The 16,272-nt window shown below is 42.6% G+C and overlaps 1 protein-coding gene across 1 annotated transcript in view; it reads right to left on the bottom strand.

Annotated features, from left to right (window-relative positions):
• Window positions 1-576: 576 nt before the first annotated feature.
• Window positions 577-16,272, bottom strand: part of xit (ALG6/ALG8 family glucosyltransferase xit) — a 33,598-nt gene continuing 17,902 nt past the window's right edge. Inside the window, exons 10-12 of the mRNA XM_065430188.2 lie at window positions 7,628-7,725; window positions 5,003-5,126; window positions 577-3,325 (exon numbers count right to left, since the gene is read on the bottom strand). Coding sequence (XP_065286260.1) covers window positions 3,103-3,325; window positions 5,003-5,126; window positions 7,628-7,725 — 445 coding nt within the window. The 3' untranslated portion in view covers window positions 577-3,102. The remainder of the gene's footprint in view (window positions 3,326-5,002; window positions 5,127-7,627; window positions 7,726-16,272) is intronic.

The raw sequence follows: 16,272 nt of genomic DNA, 5'->3' as shown, positions 1-16,272 counted from the left end.
GACCATACTGTACAACAGTGAGACTCCAATCAGGGACGGAAAAATAATATGCATGACGTAAGAATGGTGATATGGTTACAAGGCACTCTACAGGTGCATGTTGCTCACCCATGAGAATAGATTAGAAATGGTAAAAATTTATTTGGAAACCTTGGAGAGTGTTTTATCTTGGCATCTATATGCGCAAGGTAAGTTCCATGCACAAATACAAATGCAGCGTTGCCAAAGAAGGAATTGGGAATTTTTTTGCAGGTCTTTTCATTGGAAAGCCACAGAAGCCTAAAAAGCAATGTCTGCCGTATTTGCAACATTCAGGGCAATGCAGTAGCCAACTGCTGCAATTCCTTCTTGGATCCCTCCTTGAAAACACAGAAATGTTTATCAAACCAGCAAGTCATTAAAAATCTGCGTAACGAAACGATTATGTGCTTGCAAAGAATGTCACTATAGCCAAATGAGCTCAGAACATAGAGGGAAGTTGTAAAGGCACTCGTGATGAGAAGAAAAGTTGCCAACCTGCATGCTTAGCTAGGTGCATGCAGTTCAAGACAGTTCACAAGAACCACTGACTCAGCATTTCATTCATTTCTGAGAATTTTAATTTATTGTGCACATAAAGGAGTTTCCTAGTGCCAGCATTTCACTGACAATGGAGACTTCAAGCACTCCACGTACACAGGGCAATGCTGACATGTTGCATTGTTTTAAAATGCAAGGTTACCAAAAACTCCCAGCCCATAATTGTAAGTGCCTTAATAAAGGCAAAAAATATGCAAAGACTAAGTTGGAGCATAGTAAAAACCATAAAGGCCAGCAGATGGCTATTGCCAGCAACGACCATTTGGCGTTAACATTTTATAAGATAGGGTGTGCATACAGAAGGTGAGATACATAGTTAAACTACGATGTAATGAACTTCAATACTATAACAAACTCAGCATAATGAAGCATTTAACTTTTTACGACTTCTTGTCTGTAGAACACCACGCATCTTGAATGAAGTGTGTTTAGACACAATTTCCATATAACAAAACTTCATTGCTGCCGCAAAGGAAGACTGAGGCAATAAATGGAAGCTGCTGCGGACACAGATGGTCAAATGGTATAATTACATGCGGCTGCTTGCAAACCCACTTCCCGAATTGCATGCCGCACAGCTGAGCATGGCCGCAGAAGCACAGTGGCATAGCATCAAGACCCTCTCAATCTCATGTTCTATTTAATGTCGAAGTGTGATAAGATCCCATCGTGCCCCCTGCTTCATATGCAGTAGGTGCAAGGGAGAGCATGCGAGGGTATGGTGAGAAGTATGGCGGCTTGATGCGTGTCACCTCTCCACGCGATCAAGAGTAGGGGATAGGGGTCAAGTACGTTGTCACGTGATCAAGCTAGCACTTGGAAGAGGTGTAAATGGGGGGTAAATGAAAGCGTGCACGCATTCTCCTATAGCCTGGCCACGGCTATACAGTACAAGTGAATGCATACGTGACCTGTGCACCCTATTTTAGCTGTAATCTGTGGCAAGTGCCAAGTTTGGGTGACCTGAGAGGGCCATGGCTTTGTGTGCACCGTATTTTTGCACATTTAGTGCTGGAGGTCGCGTAATCATGCATTTCAGAGACGCGTTTAAGTGAAAAGCATAGAAAGCGTTTGCTCCCCTCGGCCAACACTTTCAGCATTACTGACGGAGTGCACATGAAATCTTCATTAATATTGACACAGCTTGGTTATATCGAGGTTTAACTGTGCTTTGAAAAATAAGGAATTCTTCATATCATCAGTATCTCACTTCTAGATAACCAATGCACAACAAAAGTACTAGTATCAGCAACATGGTGCACTGTGGCTGAAAAGGCCAACTAGAACACTTCATATATCAATGCACAGTTACCAATGATAGCGCCAATGTAACATTAACGACTTTCTTTGGTCACTTCATGTCGTTATATACGTACATGCAAGAAAACGAAAACAATTGCAGACTCTTTCTCTTCAGTTTCAACATATCATATGTTGCTACCCTGACGCTCGTACAGAAATAAAGCATTTGTGATGCCCATAGCAATATTATTTGTCTAATTACCCACACTGCAGCGGTAAGGACTGTTTAAGGTTGTCTGCTGCAGCCTGATAAATGGCGATGGGTAGGATGAGCAGTTCAATTACTGCACAGCCTTGCCATTTATAAGATTTTGCAAAAAACAGTGTTTGGCTGTTGCCCAAATAAACGCAGTCTCTCTTATTTCTTTTATTCTAATATTTATTTTTACAAAAGATAAATTTTCTTTTTAAGAAGTGAAACTCTGTACCACATGGCCACACGTGGATTAAAATATGCAACACGTGCAAATAAAAGACACGTTGACTTACAATTGTGGCTCCGACTTCCACATGGCAAAGCTAGGTTGTTGCTTTCTTCGCAAAATGTTGGCACTTTTTACTTTGTAGATTTAGGGGTGTAGCTTATGAACAGGTCTAAAACGTAAGGGTGCTCTTTTGGATTTTTGACCCCTTGGCAGTGTGATGATTTTATAACTGGATGCAGTCGTGAGACAGTCCACACAACGATCAGGCCGGGTGGCAAGTAGCAACCAAGGTCTGAGCGGTTACTGAGGAAGGCCATAACGAAACAGCCATGCCTTGTCAAAAGATAACAGTATGTAAAAGTTTCAAAAAGTATTGCGATTTGTGCAAAACCTTTCCACACTCAGGTTTCATTGCGATGGGTGGCATGGAAACCAGACCACACACAGTTTGATAAGGAGAACAGACGTAGTGCAAAAGCATGCATACAGGCATAAGGCCAGATGCTTAGTAAGAAGGCCCCTTTGTTTATGAGATGAGACTTCCCCCCCCCCCTTTTTTTCCCCACAATATATGTGCACTTCCCACCAAACACAGGGATAAAATAAACAAATGTTGACGTTTCACTGATCATGCAGATTCCTCGCCTAGAGTAATGTAAAAACATGATTTTATCCTTTCAATGAAGACACATCTTCCACGTATAGTATAATTCACCTTCGCCGGCTGTGCCTTTACCAAACATACAATATCTCTTCGAGGCAGTCAATGTTCACTGCAGGAACTGTACTTCACTCGTCAAACGTCTCGCGAAGGCTGCAGAAACCACAGCTGCCACGACTTAGCCCACGCGTAGATGATGGCGACAGAACAGCTCACGGAAGTCACCATGAGAGGTAAGAAGGGCATGCGGCCCGCAAGGGGTGTGAAAGGATGCAGCAGCTCCCCGTACACAACCACTGCTAGGCCCAAGAGACAGAGGCCAGCTTGCTCGAACCAAGACAGCAGCATCCCAGTGCGCCTGCACAGGCATGAAAGGTCGTCTCTTCTCCGCAAAAAAAGAAACTGAAACAAGTTGAACTGGTGCAGGCAATCGGCATGACTCAGCACTAGAAGTAGGCTCCCATATATTTTGACAATAGAAAGCCTCAACCACGTAGTAGCGTGCCATAACTTCTACAATACTATGACACAACTCTATGGCAACCTCCTTCAAAAGAGTTTGGACACATAATTTCTAAGTGAAAAATCACAACCTAGCAAGTAAGAAGGTTGTAACACACAAGAAGCTTTAGTTTGATACAAAAGTTCATCTTGAAATTATAGTGATGTCATGACACAAGGCAAAGTTTGCAGATGTATAGTTTAGCAATAAGGCTAGATATGACGACATTGCTCATAAAACAGCAAATAAAAACATCGTGCATGTTCTGGCATTGCCTGTGACAGCTGCAGTGAGCACATAAACAAAGCAAGCCACTGTGTTGCGACATCATGACACACCCAGATGTGGACACCGAAACAGAGACTGGTTTGCAGAAACAAGCACTGTGGCAAATTATTCGCATGCTCTGATGCTTGCCAGTGATTTTTCTTGAGCTCAGAAGTTCTGGACCTTCATTTAATGCAAAAACAAAGTGAGACAATTAATCTCACTGCCCTTTTAAAGGGCCCCTAAGCACCCTGAACATGACAATCTGTTATGTAGTGGCAGCTACAATGAACATAGAGCCAGAAGAACTTTTTGAAATGATGCCGCAATAGCAAAGTTACAAGCCTTTGAAGAGCAACAACTGCCCAGCCGTCAAATTTTCTCACTCACCTTTGCTATGCTCCCCACAGGTGCTCTCTCCTCCACACCGCATACTCTCACCAACTCCGTGCAGTGCAGCGATAGCTATAGGTCATGCCAACTCACCAGAAGAAAGTCTCCTCATTTGTTAGCCCCAAATTGCTCTACACGCAACGCGAACTGAATAGAAGCTTCATAAAAGGTTCAGTGGCGCATAATGGGTAAGCCCCCTTGATTCTATGAATACACAGCCAACTCTCGTCATGTTGGAGCTGTCGTCTCTCATCAAGTGACCAACTGACTGTTTTTACTCTGGTGACATCCCCTGCAGTGTACTGCTGGTGTCATGATGTACGAAGGGACCGGGAAACCAGGCGGAGAGAAGCATGGGATTGTTTTTTTAATTTTAGGCTTCCCTGCGGCACGTAGCTCTGCCATTTTTGCAAAAGATCATCATTCCGGTACACTGTACGCAACGTACATGTAAATTTAAAACATGTGCTAAACAATGTCAGAGGTGGTTAAGGGGCCGTTTAAGACAGACTCCTAAGCTGAACTTGTAATAAGATTAAGTTTTCCAAGGTCCTTTCATGTCCGTACTAAATAAATGTCAACAAATGCTATGCATGCATATTTCATTTAAGAAACTGAACGCACAGGTGCATCAGAAAAAAAAAAGGGGGGGGGGGGTGGATACATAATGGCATTTAGAAGCTACATTAGACATCGCAGAAAGTACATCTGCTCTCGAGAAGACGAACATCAAAATTGAAATTTCGCAAACTTTCAAAATTTGTTGATGTTCAAGTGCACTGTTTTCCAGACTATCTCATTTTTCTGGGAAGACTCTTCATGATTAGTGGCAGTTCAGGTACACATTGAAGGACAATGAGGCTGTCAGTTTACCTCGCAACTTGTTCAGATGAAGTATATCGCCGTTTCAGGTTGACCTTGCTGCTGTGCAGTTTGCCAAGTGTGCACATGGCGTAAACCGCATGAAGCAGCACCAGAAGGACTTTTGCAGGCATCTCTGCAAAAAACAATAACGGGCGCAATCACTTTGTAGCACATATTTTTAAAGATCAGCAACAGCACAGATAATTCATGACACAAAAAAAGAATGAGGACATGAAGACACAAAATGTACAGTAAAAGCAGCAGCTTAAACTGCGTTTATTCTGGAAATGGCACACACATATGTATAAAACCCACCAAACAGTGTGCAGTTCCCATCTTTCTTTCATTGCTGAAAATATATCCATTTACCATTTTTTCCTGCTAAGCACACAAGTGGTGATTAGCGTCCATTTCAGACACATCCTTCTAGAAAGTTAAGTTGACTTTGTGATAAAAGAATTGATGGTATACTAACATGATTTTTTAAAGTGTTATTGATATGGAATGCTTCGACAGTTTCACCCATTAGCTTGTTTTAAGAATTTTGTGTGCCATACAATGAGTTAACAGCTACATCTTTTGCAGTGGTCATCCAAGTGACTACTGCAAATGTTTCACATATTCAAGTTGTGTTCTCTGGCTCTGTTTAAAACAGCAACCTGGTCTTTATGTCCTCGTTTTTTGTTCGTTCTTTTCATGCCATTGCATCTAGGCATTATAACTATATGTACAAACTAGTCTAAGCCTCAGTACTATTGCAATAGTACCTGCAGACAATTTACTGCAATGCACATCGAAACTCTGCCAATCTTCACTCGATCTTATCGAATCTAGCCCACACGAAGATATTGAACCACATTGAACACATTTCTGGCATACTTATAAAACTGGCTTCATTGGCATGAACATGCACATTTTCTGTTGGCTAGTGACCATGCTGCAATCAAAATGTATTGAATGTAATTACTGATTAAAGCAGATACAGCTGAACATTGATATAACAAAGTCGGTAAAATCTGCAATTTGCTTCGTTATATATAAATTTCATTTCATTTAAATTGAACCTTATTTGCAAAATAAGTACAGCCGCGGACAAATTTTTTCTTACACGGAAGGGGCTGCAAAATGTTCTGAAATATTGGGCAATTGGAAAAAGCAAATTTGAATGAGAAAAAAGATCATTTTGTTGAATTCAAAAGCCGTGTCAATGCTATCTTCCCATAGGCGATATGAAGTGAAGCCAGTCATACTTTGATATCCACTCACATCTATTTTCGATACAAGAACTACAGTTATTGCAATGATCCCAATAGGTGCTGCAAGCACTGCTGGAAAAATCTAATTTGGCACTGAGTCTGCACCATTGCAACAGGACATTGATAAGACGAATAATGTTTTTTAGCAAAAGAAAGACCGTAGGAACCTGCATAGCTTTAGATTATCATGATGGATAGTGCAAACTAAAAAAGATGATAGGACAAGCACTTGTAGTCTTATCTGCTGTTTCATCCTTTTATTCATTTAACTTTTATCCAGTTTTATCCAGCATCCGATTAATTCATCATAAATGTGGATATGCTATATTTATGAAAGAGAAGATGGCGTCCACCACTGCAGAAAGAAGCCACAAAAAGCCAAACTGCTCCTTCAAAAAGAATGCTTTGCAATTGAAGAACATCTTGGAGATTAAAGGGACCATGACACACTTTTCTAACTAAGCATAGAATGGCTTCACTATTAAAGGATGTCGCCTCACAAATTTCCTGCTGCAGAAGTTTTTAGATGCTTTCAAGTATAAGCGGAGTTAGAGGCAGTTATCGCATCGATGCACGGCTTTCTCTCGCCTTTCATCTCCACTAGCACGCTGGAAGCTACACAGGGGGGATGCCAAGAGAGCCAGGCCCCAGCCAAAAGTTGGGCAGTTTTGTTCCTTCTTTTTTTTCTTCTTCTTTTCAACACTACTTCTGGTTCAGGCATGCTTGCATTCTCTCGACCTGAGATGGTTGCTCAGGGTGCACTGCGTCGCCACACCTCTGGAGCTATGTCACCCAAAAGAGACCAATCAGAGCATGCAGCTGCCAGCTGCCAGAAGGCTCATCATGGCACCCTATGGCAGCCATGGTGTCTACGCTATGCAGCATACAAATAAAATCTCTGAGGCCAAGTGCAGCAGATGCATCTGCACGCAACCACCAGGTGTAGACCAGAAGTGCAAAGATGAAATATTTTTTTTTTTCTTTTGAGATCGGAGACATATTATTTCATTTAACTCAAAATTAGCAATATTAGTACTAGTGAGAAGGTTTTTGCAATCACGAAATCCACCAATATCATTTGATTGACTACTTGTGACATAGTTGGTGACAACACCGCAAATCAGAGAGCAATGAATTTTTTTACTGTCTTCGACACGAGACTGTATATTCCCTGCTGCATGAAGTGGAATAATATTTGGCTCAGATGTTCACAGGAGTCGCATCGACAGACCGCAACATTTCCTTACAATGTTCTGAAAGTGTTTCAGGGGCCCTTTAAAGAGCAGAACACTTTCAGAGTGAGAGAAAAACTATTGGCGATCATAATCTTCCTATCCATAAGAACAACAATGAAAACATGAACGGAGTCATTACCCACCAGCTGAGCGGAAAAGCAGGGGGAAGAGAGAGGCATGGCCAGCTGCCGAGAGGATGACGTACACAGCTGCATCAGCAGAACTGCACAGGGCTAGTGGCCTGCGTAATTAAAGGCAAGTTCATCTTATCAGCACAGACACATATTCACCACAGCATGCCTACAGAAGCGAGTGCATCTTTTCCTTTCGTAGGAATGCCTGTAGGAGTCTGCTAGAACACCTGCAATCTAACACCTTCCCATCCTGCATCCACTTGCACACACACACACAAGCATGCACATATAGTGATTGTAAATGTAGAGACAGGAATTAAAGGAGGACTGACACACGCTTTCAAAGTTGTAGATACTCTACCCTACACTTCTTGCATGTAAAATGATCTCACTTGGCCAGTACAAAGATTGGGAAATGCTTATAAGGTATTTTAATGTACAATGCTGGATATGGTGAATGCTGGATATGGTGCCATTGACATTGTCGTGACGTCATGGCGCACAGCAAAATTTGCTGATGTTGTGATGCATTAAGGCTAGTTTTTATTTATTTATATATTTATTTACTTCATTAATTATTTCTACTGTTAGTTCTTAGTGGGTTGCTACAGGGTAATGCAACAGAGGAAAGCAAATTACGAAAACAACATACGGAGGCATACCTACATACACCTTTTCATATATGGCAGAAATATTACATCACCACAAGAATAATATTATAGAACACAGTAATATTGCAATGCGGTCAGTGATCATGCACAAGCTAATTTTCTTGTAAAGTCATCATACAGTGCATAAATTGCTATAAGGATACGCCCAGCATATGCTTCTAAGCATACCTAGAAACTCAAGGAACTCAAAGAAATACAGAAAAAATTTGAACCAGTGAGCCAGTATACATGCAAAGTAGTATAGCAGATTCAACACATGGCTATCTATGAACAGAAAAATGAGCCGACGCAGGCAGTCAGATTGCACTATAGCGCATGGCAATCAACTGCACTCCTCTATTGTCCTTGGAAAGAATGAATACCTTATAGCATTTATCCTAGGTATCATGGGCATACATAGTTCATTATGCCTATCTTGTAGCAGTGGCTTAGACAGAAATTTAATTAGGGGAGGGGGGTCTCCACCAGCTACCAACTACCTTTCCACCCCTCCGAACAAGAATGGGCTGTGCCCATGGCCCTATGCCGCGCCACTTTCACATTGCCGGATGTCACATTGCCAGATGGTCGATCCTGGAGACGGCACCAAGAGCACCTGCACCCAGATTTTGCCGCACCTGACGTGCCTCCGGCTGCTGTGGCGAAACCGCAAACCTGCCCAAGTGACGGAAGCATTCATGACCAACAGACCTCTGCTGGGCAACCGCACCTGAGCGCAAACTGTGAGGACGGAGCTATGCAACACGAAGCTTCGCCAAGAAAGAATTCAGCGCTGGACATGCCAGATGCTCCGGCACCCACTTCTGAACACCCCAAGTGTGAAGAAGTTCGAAATTGTGCGGTATTCACCATAAGGCTTGTGGACTTGGCCTTCCCTGTGTGGGTGGGGAGGGGTGTCGTGTTTGACCACAGCGTTTGCCAAGAAGTATGACAGATGGCGACACCGCCCCATCTCATTGCTAGCGGAGTAGCTCGCGGAGCGCGTGAACGAGAATAAAGCAGTTGGTCACTGGAGTCTGTGTCGGCTGGTTGCCTGCTCTCATCCTTCCTCCTTCCGCTGCACGCGGGGAATCGAACGTTACAGTCAATAGTATCATATGATACAAGTTTCACTTGCTTTCGGTGACCTGCTGCCTGGCTTGTTTGAAGAGATGTTTGCAAGTAACTTGCAATCATGGTAAAGTAGTGATCACACAACGCATACTGTCATTTGATTACACTCGCAAATTGATGAGGCAATCATTGAAAAGCAGGGCAGCTTCCTGTTAAGAAGTTTTTGAGAAATATACGGCATCTCAGCTCACCGATCAACAGCGAATATCTCGAAGGATATTCAATCAACAGCAAAGGGTCAACAGCGAATATCTCAGCAACCTTCGGTTTGCCGATGACATTGTTCTATTCAGCAACAATGCAGACGAGTTACAACAAATGATTGAGGACCTTAACAGGGAGAGTGTAAGAGTGTGGTTGAAGATTAATATGTAGAAAATTATGGGGTTTTACGTGCCAAAACAACTTTCTGATTATGAGGCATGCCGTAGTGGAGGTCTCTGGAAATTTCTACCACCTGGGGTTCTTTAACGTGCACCTAAATCTAAGTACACGGGTGTTTTCGCATTTCGCCCCCATAGAAATGCGGCCGCCGTGGCCGTGATTCAATCCCGAGACCTCGTGCTGAGCAGCCAAACAACATAGCCACTGAGATTAATATGCAGAAGACAAAGAAAATGATGAATAGCTCGGTAAAAGAATAAGAGTTCAAGATTGCCAGTCAGCCTCTAGAGTCTGTGAAGGAGTATGTTTACCTAGGCCAATTAATCACAGGGAGCCCTGATTATGAGAAGGAAATTCACAGAAGAATAAAAATGGGTTGGATCGCATACGACAGACATTGTCAGCTCCTGACTGGAAGCTTACCATTATCATTAAAAAGGAAGGTGTACAATCAGTGCATTTTACCAGTGCTGACATATGGGGCAGAGACTTGCAGACTAACAAGCAGCCTGAGAACAAGTTAAGGACCGCGCAAAGAGCGATGGAACGAAAATTGCAAGGCATAACGTTAAGAGACAAAAGAGAGCGGTTTAGATCAGAGAGCAAACGGCTATAGACAATATTCTAATTAACATCAAGAGAAAGAAATGTAGCTGAGCAGGTCATGTAAAGCACCGGTTAGATAACCGTTGTATCATTAGGGTTACAGAATGGGTACCAAGAGAAGGGAAACGCAGTCAAGGACAGCAGAAGACTAGGTGGAGCAACGAAATTAGGAAATTCGCGGGCGCTAGTTGGAATCGGTTGGCAAAGGACAGAGGTAATTGGAGATAGCAGGGAGAGACCTTCGTCCTGCAGTGAACATAAAATAGGCTGAAGAAGATGATGATGATGATAATAAAATGAATTTGCTGCTCTCCTTTGTACCTTTTAACTTATACCAGTCGGTGGTTTTCTATGTGGGTCCCATACGATGCATGTATATTCTAATGTAGGCAGGACAAGGATTCAATATAGGTGTGTGCGAGTAGCAGTTTTTGAGACCGAATAATATAGGAAACAAATACTGCCAGAAGTGAATCGAATAGAATATCAAATATATATTTAATAGCTTGCGAATAATGTACAGCCTTCTTACTAAACATTTTAACATCCTAGTATATTCAGAACAGTGGAAAGCTTGTGTCATTACACTGCACATTATAATGCATGCATTATTAAAAACACAAAGGAAGCATTTCAAAAGACCTAAGCAGATTGTTTGCAAACTTAGGGCTCTTCAAAGCATATGCGGTCATGTGTTAGCATATAAAGTCTATAAAAGTAAAACTGTGGGCCAATTAATGTCTGTGTATAGACCGTTTTTTTATGGGCACCACCATATCACTATGCAGTAGCATCATCTATGGGCAGTCAGCATACTGGCTTGGGCGAGCGCTCCGTCTTGCATGGCAGGTATTCGGTCGGCGGTAGTTGCTAGCGTTTTTCGCGATTGTGCGGTCTATTTAGTATGACGTGCATATTGTACGTGGTAAACGGTTCTGTGAGACGTACTGAAGTGGTTTAGGTCGGTATGGCCGAACTTTCTGCTGGTGTTGAGGCGGACGGAGCATGCAGCGTGATGTGTGCGCGAATATTTGAACCTACAATTAGCCTCAGAGATAAATTGTGTATTTCTGAATGTTACATTCACTAATGTGACCTTATTGCAGTATTATCCTCTAGTTCTAAGCTGCTGTTTAGGAGCAACGAAACATACGCAACGATTGTAACAGCAAGGGTACCATTCTGCTACAACAGGAGCTGTGCTGTAATACTTCGACAAGCATTCAAACTGTTAGCTGTAGATTACATTGCATGACTACTTGGTTTGATGGTTGAGGTTTCCACCCATGAATAAGATACTTTTGGTTAGTAATAACAACATACCTTACAGTGTGAGTTAAGCTTGTCCAGCAAAGCGACCGTTTATGAACTGTGCGAGCATCCTAAGCAATGGTAGGTGCTGGATTACATATGTCGTATATATATCTTCTACAGATATCTTCTATATGGCGCATGGTCCAAGCATACGGTATCAACGTTTGTAGATCTATAAACGTTGTGCGGCGTGACTATGCGAGGTCGTATTGCGGCCTTATCAGGAAGTATAATATGGATAGAATTGAACATGCTCTCAGGAACGGAGGAAGCCTAAAAACAGTGAAGAAGAAACTAGGAATTGGCAAGAATCAGATGTATGCGTTAAGAGACAAAGCCGGCAATATCATAACTAATATGGATGAGATAGTTCAAGTGGCTGAGGAGTTCTATAGAGATTTATACAGTACCAGTGGCACCCACGACGATAATGGAAGAGAAAATAGTCTAGAGGAATTCGAAATCCCAAAGGTAACGCCGGAAGAAGTAAAGAAAGCCTTAGGAGATATGCAAAGGGGGAAGGCAACTGGGGAGGATCAGGTAACAGCAGATTTGTTGAAGGATGGTGGGCAGATTGTTCTAGAGAAACTGGCCACCCTGTATACGCAATGCCTCATGACCTCGAGCGTACCGGAATCTTGGAAGAACGCTAACATTATCCTAATCCATAAGAAAGGGGACGCCAAAGACTTGAAAAATTATAGACCGATCAGCTTACTGTCCGTTGCCTACAAACTATTCACTAAGGTAATCGCAAATAGAATCAGGAACACCTTAGACTTCTGTCAAGCAAAGGACCAGGCAGGATTCCGTAAAGGCTACTCAACAATAGATCATATTCACACTATCAATCAGGTGATAGAGAAATGTGCGGAATATAACCAACCCTTATATATAGCTTTCATTGATTACGAGAAAGCGTTTGATTCTGTCGAAACCTCAGCAGTCATGGAGGCATTACGGAATCAGGGTGTAGACGAGCCGTATGTAAAAACACTGAAAGATATCTATAGCGGCTCCACAGCCACCATAGTCCTCCATAAAGAAAGCAACAAAATCCCAATAAAGAAAGGCATCAGACAGGGAGATACGATCTCTCCAATGCTATTCACCGCGTGTTTACAGGAGGTATTCAGAGACCTGGATTGGGAAGAATTGGGGATAAAAGTTAATGGAGAATACCTTAGTAACTTGCGATTCGCTGATGATATTGCCTTGCTTAGTAACTCAGGGGACCAATTGCAATGCATGCTCACTGACCTGGAGAGGCAAAGCAGAAGAGTGGGTTTAAAAATTAATCTGCAGAAAACTAAAGTAACGTTTAACAGTCTCGGAAGAGAACAGCAATTTACAATAGGCAGCGAGGCACTGGAAGTAGTAAGGGAATACATCTACTTAGGGCAGGTAGTGGCGGCAGATCCGAATCATGAGCCAGAAATAATCAGAAGAATAAGAATGGGCTGGGGTGCATTTGGCAGGCATTCTCAGATCATGAACAGCAAGTTGCCATTATCCCTCAAGAGGAAAGTGTATAATAGCTGTGTCTTACCAGTACTCACCTACGGGGCAGAAACCTGGAGGCTTACGAAAAGGGTTCTACTCAAATTGAGGACGACGCAACGAGCTATGGAAAGAAGAATGATAGGTGTAACGTTAAGGGATAAGAAAAGAGCAGATTGGGTGAGGGAACAAACGCGAGTTAATGACATCTTAGTTGAAATCAAGAAAAAGAAATGGGCATGGGCAGGACATGTAATGAGGAGGGAGGATAACCGATGGTCATTAAGGGTTACGGACTGGATCCCAAGGGAAGGGAAGCGTAGCAGGGGGCGGCAGAAAGTTAGGTGGGCGGATGAGATAAAGAAGTTTGCAGGGACGGCATGGCCACAATTAGTACATGACCGGGGTTGTTGGAGAAGTATGGGAGAGGCCTTTGCCCTGCAGTGGGCATAACCAGGCTGATGATGATGATGATGATGATGATGATGATTGCGGCCTTAGCCCGTTTTATCCTTCTTTTTCGACAAAGAGGATGAAAACTGAATTTTTTTTTTTCAGTTGTGTTCGTTCCGTTCTCTACGATGCACTCACACGTATTATGTAAATCTTGTGCTAAAAGATAGCCACCGTATTTTTTTTTATGCGATTCCTCTCATATATTATGGCTTTACAGGGCAAAAGGGCAATACCGAAGCACATATTATATATGCATCATGCTGGTTCACCAACCGCAATGATCGCTGTGTTCAGCAGCGACATCGGCCTCATGCAGGAGGCTAGCATGGAAATCTAGTGATTTCAAGCTTACTAGACTTGAAATGCGTGAGAACAATGCCGGTGTATCACAAATATTTGATAGCGCCTGCCGCTCAGATGTTTCGTGGTTGCCTTAGGTTGGCCGCACATGAGCATGCGCTCTTATGTTTTAGTCCTTACGCCAAGCAATCAGATAGTGAACAGATTTACTATTTCATGCTGGTAATGCAGAGACACCGGTTCCCTTTGTTGAATTAAAACCAATATACGCAAAATAGTTCACAACACATACACACACCGCGGCTGATAATGCGCATCAGAAGTTAGCGCGCCCAAGAGATATGTCCGCATACTGTAGTTACCGATGCACCGAAAGGCTTCCCTGACGACCTTATATAAATGGACATTGCGTAAATTTCACAAAGTATGATCTAAAACATCTCGAAATCTCCCCACAGCGCGCAACAAGCCAGAAAGGAGGAAAGGCTCTCCGTGCGCCCTTTCCTTCTCACCCGATGAAAAGGCCTATATCTTCATGGTTAAAGCATACATACATTTTGTCTGCAGCAATGGCAGAGCGAAGTAAAAGCACTTTTTGTCCAGTTTAAATCGTGGCAGATGGTGCTGCTGTTATATAAAGCATGTCGCAATGAAAGGTATTCTGATTTAATATGATGAGAGAACATAGGTGCTGCATCTATAAATAACACAACACCCCCTACAATACACATTGCCGAATGCCGCGTCTAAACAACATTTTATTGTGAGTGATCAGGTTTAGCCAGAAAAGTCTGGCTGACTTAGCGATGCAGCATGCTCTAATATGCTATGTCCACTGTAGATGGAATGAAAGTTAAAGCATTTTTGCTTCAACTTCCTGTTTGATTGCGTACAGTTAATGATGTGAAGTGTTAGAAAAGTATTTAAAAATATCCAGATTTTCTAATGGTCCCTATTTGGTTTGATGACTGAATCGAAAATGGCAATACAGTATTCCAATTGTTATTCAAAAGTTTCGAATATATATATTAAGTGTGCTGTTAATTTGCCTTTGGTGGGTGCAAGTTTCAATTTTCTTTGCAAGGATCATAGTTTCTTTGCTTCTTTGTTGTCAATGTGAGTATGTATTTCAGCTAATATTATCTGATATATCGACACCTAAGTAATAAACATGCTGCACACACGTTAGGTGATGTCTATTTATTTTGTTAATAAAGGAAAATAAATATTCTTAGTTTTCTTTGTTGGTCTAGCATAGGAGATTTGCTGTAGTTAACTGTCATTTTTCAATTATTGCACCAGTTCATCTCGTATGCAATGTTGAATTTTGTGTCACGTGGTCTTTGTAACATGTTATATTTTGATATATTAGACAATCGTATGTGAACAAGAGAACTGTTATGTTGGGCAAAACCAAATCAGCAATGTCATTAATATATTCGAACCTACGTATAACAATATTCAAGTGCCACGAAAATTCCATTGTTATAACCAATAATTGTTATAACCAGGTTGCATGAAAAAATCAAAATACGGGAATGGCAGAGTTGATGCGACAAAACCATAATAGTGGGGAGGCTAGTGCCCCTGCCCACCACCTTTCCCTATGCAGCTGCTGATTGCATTCACTCGTTTAACTGCTTCCTGGGCACCCCAATCACGTGTAACAAGCCACGATTGTCGGCATCAAAGAGTGGCACTGCTATAACAACTGCAGAAAGGGGTCACAGGTGGCAAGCAATGTGAGAGCACCGCCGAGGCATCGCTTGGTGGCTCCAAAAGGGGCCTTTTCAAAAATGCAAGAAGGCTGCCACAGCAGCCTGTCCGCTTGAGAAATATAAAAGAAACGTTGCAGCGAAATCACCAGTAGCATCTTGCCACATACTTCTCACTGGCTTGCACGAGAAAACCCTATGTCCGTCAGCCTTGCATGCTTTACGCAAAGCTTGCCGACACCCTTCTCCAAGGCATCCAGGTGCTCCACATAGTGCAGTGGAAGGTTCCTTGTGAAAATGAAGCCGCAGAAGGGCTGAATCATCTGCCATGCCTCCTATGAGGACAACGTTGAGGCAGCCTGCCCTACCGTGTCATCGCTGGCGTTGTCGCTGTTGTAATTCCGATGCAAGCACGTTTGTGACAATCGCCTCATCGGTTAGAAGCACTTAGTTTCCAAATCTATAGCGATGCGCTTTCTTTTCATCGGCAATGTCGTGCATTGCCAATGTTCAGAGGGTGGATCAGCCATTTTCCGTTTTGGCAGCGAGTCAAACGAGGCTGTGATACCACGTCGCCACCAACTATTTCGACGCA

The sequence above is a fragment of the Dermacentor albipictus genome, chromosome 3 (assembly GCF_038994185.2).
Source record: "Dermacentor albipictus isolate Rhodes 1998 colony chromosome 3, USDA_Dalb.pri_finalv2, whole genome shotgun sequence".
Classification (NCBI taxonomy): Eukaryota; Metazoa; Arthropoda; class Arachnida; order Ixodida; family Ixodidae; genus Dermacentor; species Dermacentor albipictus.
This window is presented reverse-complemented; position numbering and strand designations above follow the sequence as displayed.